This window comes from Helianthus annuus, chromosome 2, assembly GCF_002127325.2.
Source record: "Helianthus annuus cultivar XRQ/B chromosome 2, HanXRQr2.0-SUNRISE, whole genome shotgun sequence".
Lineage (NCBI taxonomy): Eukaryota > Viridiplantae > Streptophyta > Magnoliopsida > Asterales > Asteraceae > Helianthus > Helianthus annuus.
Window position 1 is genome coordinate 124,937,765 of NC_035434.2, and position 6,660 is coordinate 124,944,424.

The 6,660-nt window shown below is 33.0% G+C and overlaps 1 protein-coding gene across 44 annotated transcripts; it reads left to right on the forward strand.

Annotated features, from left to right (window-relative positions):
- The first annotated feature begins 325 nt into the window (after positions 1 to 325).
- On the forward strand, positions 326 to 5,999 carry LOC110920911. Of its 44 annotated transcripts, XR_004879330.1 has the most exons (12): positions 326 to 581; positions 805 to 915; positions 1,025 to 1,184; positions 1,743 to 2,062; positions 2,178 to 2,894; positions 3,785 to 3,872; positions 4,583 to 4,679; positions 4,906 to 4,985; positions 5,108 to 5,206; positions 5,466 to 5,521; positions 5,625 to 5,630; positions 5,730 to 5,999. XR_004879330.1 is itself a non-coding variant. In XM_022165170.2 (10 exons), exons 5-10 carry the CDS (start codon positions 1,995 to 1,997, stop codon positions 5,806 to 5,808), a joined length of 339 nt encoding a protein of 112 aa, XP_022020862.1. In that variant the 5' UTR covers positions 326 to 581; positions 639 to 736; positions 805 to 915; positions 1,025 to 1,184; positions 1,743 to 1,994; the 3' UTR covers positions 5,809 to 5,999. The 44 variants fall into 44 exon arrangements, 15 of the variants coding, with proteins under 15 accessions (XP_022020862.1, XP_022020854.1, XP_022020870.1 ...); XR_004879322.1 differs by having other exon boundaries at positions 5,625 to 5,999; XR_004879329.1 differs by lacking the exon at positions 5,466 to 5,521 and having other exon boundaries at positions 327 to 581.
- Positions 6,000 to 6,660: the final 661 nt, after the last annotated feature.

Genomic DNA, 6,660 nt, shown 5'->3' on the forward strand with positions numbered 1-6,660 from the left:
TGTCTTTAACAAACCCTAAGACCACCCGTAGTGGTTTAGAAAAATAATGCCCCCACCATGGGGCATTATCCTACACGTGTCATCGCAGTCAGCATGGTGCGTTGTTGCAAAAGTGGCGTAGTGGGAATAATGCCTGATAATGCCCCTTCCAATCATTAAACAAAAAAAAAGCAAACTATTTTCTCATTGGTGGGTCAAACCCAGTCAAACCTTCCTTCTTCCAATTTAGGCGTTTTAATTATAATGCCCAAGCAATTTTTTTTTCAAAAATAATGCCCCATAATGCCCTATGTAATGGGGGAGTGGGCGTTTTTTTTTAAACAATGCCCCACTACACATGGTCTAAAGCTTCACAACCACACTTCTCTCAAATGAAAACACACACAATTCAACCTACCACAATTCTCTGAAACCCTAAATCCTCTAGATGTTTATGTGAAATCGATCTTCCATATGATCCAATCCATCTTCTTCTTTGATTCAAGTTTCTCTCACTTTACTTTTCATTGCAAACCCTAGCCAAACCTTTGCATCATCATCCTTCAATTGTTCTTCGTCAATTCATCATTCCCAATGACCAGGTATGAGTACTTATATGATTATTTATTGTAATGTTTAATCTATTGTATCTTCTTCAGACCTAATCATCTCGATTCTCTCATCGAACGTCGGTTTTTTCTGATAAAGTTGATCGTGTTTTCTTGAATGTTTCAATTTGTTTCAGTCGATCTTAAGAGTAAGCTTCTTATCCATCTTTGATTATTCTGATCCATTGATAATAACAGGTATGCGTTTGTTTAACAGGTCTGCATTTTTTTTCCTTTTATGGTTCATTCAAAACCTCCTGCTGTTGCTGCTACTGATGAAAGTTTTGGGAAATTTGAGACATTTCAAGAATCTGGATCAAAGCCAGAGGTAAATCAAAGCTTATATTACTTTTGTTTTCTACCACTATATATGTATTTAATGTTTCATTCTTATTAGTGTTCTTTTCTCATTCTTTGATCGTTATTACTTAATACAGATGGAGTCCGTCAATAAAAAAATTTGTGAGATTAACATTTTATATGTTATAGTTGCAAATTTACGCTCTCTACCTTTTGGAAACTGTATATTAGACTGGCAATTACGTTAAGAACGATATTGCTTCAGTGTTGTGGTGTTTTCATCGAGGTTAAGAGAAGGTATAACGATTCATAGTTTTATCATTCATATTAGTAAGTATATGCGAGTTGTATGCTAAAAAAAGTTTTAGTAATCTCCACACCAACTGTATGCTAAAAAAAATTTAGTAAGGCGACATAGTTAGATTCATATTTGAAAAGATCACATCAGATGTCAATATTGTTGAATCAACTGTTTGTTTATTTGCAATTCGCACATGGTATTTGTACATAATTTTCAATTTAGTTTTCAACTTCAACAAATATTTAACATGGATAAGGAAAAGAAAAGGTAGTTACAACAAAAGCTCATGGAAATGTGAATTATATAGTTTTTTTTGTTTGATCTTTATTTTATTTTATTTTTTTGTAAAAGATTTAATCTATTTAGTGACTTCTATAGGACGGACCAACTTAGTGTGGATGTTTTGCATTTTTGTGGATATTGTTTATAATTTATTAATATAATTGACATCAATCGCAACTTAGAAATGTGCACATTTTCATTTTACTTTTTGGATCTGTGGTTAACAATGTCATCGGTCTCTAAAGAAATCATGTTAATATTTGGGTCTCCAGCGAAGTTCGAGTGGAAGGATTGGAGGCATTTGATTATCTTGACAAGTTGAAGAATAGGGAGAAATATACAAAACAAGAGGATGCTATAACCCTTGAAACAAAGATAATGTTGTTATCTCTTTGATTACTTTGCCAAAGTTAAGGTTTATGTGGTGTTAATTGTTTACCTAGGTGGACAATCTAATCACACCATCAAAGATTCCCACCGTGAATCATGAAAGGATACACACATTTGTCGTTCAGAAAGATGGGATGGACGATGCTGGTGAGCATTTGCATTTATCATTGTCCTGAAACCTTTTTATAAAGAAGCATCACAGGTTTTTATATTTATTTTCTTTCAACATTATAAATATTTTCATTTATTATCTTTCAATCTTATAAATATTTTCATTAAAAAGAATGTTTATGTTATGTTCAATAATTGTCATTTAGGGGTGTTCATAAACTGTTGAGACCGACCAGACTGCCTAAATCAAAGCAAATTCGACAGTTCAATTTCGGGTTTGGAACTTGGAACCAGCCATTTTCCTTTATCATTTATATTACTCTTTTATATTTTTGAATATGTCGTTTTGCAAATCAAATATTTTCTTGAACCATGTTTATTAATTTTAAAATATTTATACAAACCACCAACTTTGAATTAACAAAAAAATCAAACCGAACTGATGTGTCCGGTTTAGCTTAGTGTTTTATTAAAACCAGCGAACCGTGAACGCCTCTATTCTCATCCACCATCAACTAAACTGCATGACCTGTTTCCAATCAACCTTTTCACTAACGTTTTTAAAATTAGTGGTGTGGAACCCATGGGATAAGAAGGCAAAAAATATGGCTGATTTAGGAGACAATGAGTACAAACACATGCTTTGTGTGTAGGCAACAACAATTGAAAGCCAATTTACACTAAAGCCCGGTGAAGTATGGAAGTATGGAAACTTTAGTGATTATAGATCTCTTTTATTTCTCACATAAACAACTACTGACTCAACTAACATTGAAGTATAAGAAAATGATTACATATATTCATAAATAACTTTTTTTATACGTTTTACATTGTTCAACCTGTGTAAGTTCTAACCGCCGGAAGTCACATAGATGCTCACTTTCTTTTGACAAGGCTATCTCCAGGCCACACTTTTGCATGAGGTTAGCTTCATCTTTACCACACTATCACTCTTTCCTTATTCTATTTTTTTGGATTTTTTTTTCTGAAATTTTCATGATTATATTCATGCATATGAGTACCATACAATTTCACTCTTAATAAGAGATAGACATTTCATGTTTGTAATTATTTTTAAAGATAAAATATTCTATGTGACAATCCTCAAAACTTTGATGTAACAAAAAAGATAATCATCATTTTAACAAAACTAAGGTCCTAAAAGTTAGATGAGCCGGTTAATATTGGTTGTATTGTACAAATTTTTGAAAGCAAACGTTACAAGTCTTTTTATAGTGTAAAGGGCTTTGGTGTGATTGATTTGGGTTCTTAGCTTTGTCATACAGGTGGCAAAATGGGCGGGGCGGGCCGAGCAAGTGGGTAAATGGGTTGAAGAAGGCATTTTTGGTGCGGGTCAACCCGCGACCAATAATAACTCTTTATCTACTATTTGGTATTTTTAACATTATTGCAAAACATGGTTGTAAAAACTATATTTTCACAAAAAAAATATCATCATTTTCTTAAGATAGCTCTATTACCATTGCGGGTCAGTCGATATCCCTCGGATTTCATGCAATTATATATGTGCACTCTCTGTTTAACTATTCAAGTGCATGAGCCTTGTCATCGTTTCGAATAGCCATGCTTAGGTGCCAATAAGATTCTTTTTCGGTTGTGATGAATATATCTGATTTTCCTAAAGGCTATGACTAACCAAACTTGCGCATACTTGGTTCAAGATTATTGACAAAGTTAAACTATATTTATAATAATTATGTATACGGGTTATAAGTGACTAGCCTATATTTTATCATCAATCTTTTTTATAAAGTTTAACCTTTATTTGGGTTGTTATTGTATTCTAATGCAGGGAAGCCACCATCTACTTACCACATGTTGGAGCATGTTTATTTAAGCAAAAAAGGGCTTAAATCTGGTGATTCTCTTTTGTTTGTCAGGTATTCTTCTTTTTAAAATAGTCAAAATATAGATTCAAATTCATGCAGCAAGTTTGATTTTACATGTAATTTAATTTAATATAATTTGTTTCTAAATATTATACAAATATCTAAAATGTTTATCTATGAAAACAAGGGACAAAATGGTAATATTAGATTTAAACAAAAGAGCTATGGTGTACTGCAAGATATGATAATAATAGGTTTATAGCATTTTTATACTTAATACTTTTATTAGAAAAGTAAAATGATGCAACATTCATAGACAAGAAACCAAGTAAGATGACTAAGATCATCTGTTTTATCTTATTATTGGCTGAATTATTTGATCACTGAATAATTTTCTTATATTGTTTATAGATAAGTGAATCAAATTAGATCAATGTAGGCCGTTTTCAGTTTTAAGTGGTTAGAAAATATTTATTTCAACCCGTTTACGTAAGAATGAGTCAATTTGGGTTATGTTATGTGCAACGGGTCAAATTGGTAAATTCTTAAAAAATAGCTAAAAATGTAACGGGTCAAATGGGACGATCCATGTATGTTCTAATAGTAATGGGTCACACGGGTAAACTTCTTTGTTTTGTGACACTTATAAGTGAAGTAAGCTCATTTAAACCGCCCCTCAATAAGCTCATTTGGTCTATTACAATATTTGGTCATTGATCTAGGATATTTCATATATTTTAAACAAATTTTTCCTTCTGTAGGTGTGGGAGAAGGATGTCACATAGAAAGTTTGGGTACCCTAGCCATAGTCCCGTGGATTTCTTTCCAGGAAGTGTGCTGCTCACCACAAAGAAAAAGGTACACATTTTTTGTTTTTTTTATTGAGATTTGGTAAATAATTGCCTACATTGTGTTCTTTTTTGCTGAATTTTTAAACAATTCTTTATTGCTAAAGTGTGCTACCGGTTATGGTTTTATTTTCTGATTATAAATGTCCGGTGAATCAAATGTGCTCTGATTTTGGTGTTGAATACGTAGTATTGATTTTAGGTTATGTTCTTCATCGGTTATTGTTTTTTTATAGCGCAATCAGAGCATAGGTATTGATTTTTAGGTTATGCTCTTCATCAAGTGGGGTTTTTTGATAGAGCAATCAGAGCGTAGGTATATCTTTTTTTTGTCAACATGGCTTTCTTTAGATCTTATCCATTCAACTTAGATTTTATAAACATATATTTCATAGCCAAATTTTACAGATCAATTTCTAAACTAATGAGTTATCATAGACGTATTAAAGAGGGAGTGAAATTGGGAGTGGAGGTTCCCATTATATGAAGAAACAAGAACTTTGAATGTAGATAAAATGGACAAAGAAAGAAGATGAGGTAACAGGATGTTGGATTAAGTTTATAACTTATACTTTTATACTTTATTTTCTTTATTCATTGGATATGTTTAATGGTTTATTGGTTTTCATGTACATAATGTAGACATTTTTAGTTAAGATTTCATCAAAAAGATTTATAAAAATGACATTCATATATTTGATTAAAGTTTCAAGATATTCAATGAATGATTTAAATATATGGGGGTGGTGGTGTGCGTGAGCTTTGGTTTGAGTTTTTGTCGTGTGTCAAACGTCAGATTGTAGATGGGGCTGCGATATACCTATCAGTCTTTCTGTGTTTTTGCTTCGCGAGGTGTTACTTTTTCTTTTGTTTCTTAAGGGATGCATCTTCACAATATATTGGTATATTTTCATGGATTAGTTGTGCTAATTATTAATTGTTATTTCATTTTCAGATATGGGTAGGGGTTGTGTTTATCGACTTGGTGTGGTTTCCATGTTACAAGATTAAACTGATTAGATTACAGCATGGATTTTATTGCTAATGGATGAAATTTCAGGTTGCACACGAGCATATTAAAGCTGCTGTTAAATAGCACACAAGAGCATATTAAAGCTGCTGTTAGCATATTCCATTGAGATGTGTTTGAGTTTTAATGATCAAATAGTTGTCTATTTAGAATTAAAATTGGCGAGAGTTGGTTCTTTTCATAGAAAAAGATGAACATGTGTATCATGTAACTGTGTAAAATTGTAACATTATAACATTTTTGAGATAAAAAGAAAACTAAAAATTTTATCTCAAATTTTAGTTTTGACTTTTGAAAACATGACTTTGAATTTTGATGTTTGAACCTTAAATTTGGAACTGAACTTTGTTCTCAATGTGTCTACACAAAGAAATATTTATGCTCTTCGGCTTAAAAGGCTCTTGAACCAGCCAATGAGGTAGTGGTGGAGTGGTTGTGGAAAGACTTGGTGTTTCATGTGACCCAGGTTCGACTCCCACTCTCCCCATTATATTATTTTCTGCGGCATCCAGATGAAGGGCGAATATGGGTGGCGCTGGTTCGTCTTGGATGGGAGGCAAGGTTTTACCGATTATTCCACTTTCGTGCCTTCGGGCGGGTGGAGGTCGGGTTTTCGCGCATATGGGAGAGCCAAGGGGCTAGCGGCACTCGAGCAGTGACCTTGGCCACTGCGGTGGTTGGCATGTCGTTCCTTGTCGTTTAAAAAGGGCTCTTGAACCAAACTTTAAATATAACTAGGAATTGAACCCACGCGTTGCACTGGCCAGGAATGTGGTTGGTTTCGGTGCATCCGTTAAAGGCAAAGTAAAAATATAGTCATAAGAGTGTTCTCATTGGAATCTCTATCCATGCTATTATGTCTTATATATGTTTTGTCCACTGTATTGTGGGTGTTGTTAGATAACAAAACATAAAATCCACACTTAATTAATTCTTATAATATCCGTTTATATAGATCAGT

Coding starts and splice junctions, on each gene's coding strand:
- LOC110920911 (XM_022165170.2), top strand. Junction 3,873..4,582: donor GATTCTCTTTTGTTTGTCAG/GTATTCTTCTTT, acceptor TTCCTTCTGTAG/GTGTGGGAGAAGGATGTCAC. Junction 4,680..5,465: donor TGCTCACCACAAAGAAAAAG/GTACACATTTTT, acceptor GTCAAACGTCAG/ATTGTAGATGGGGCTGCGAT.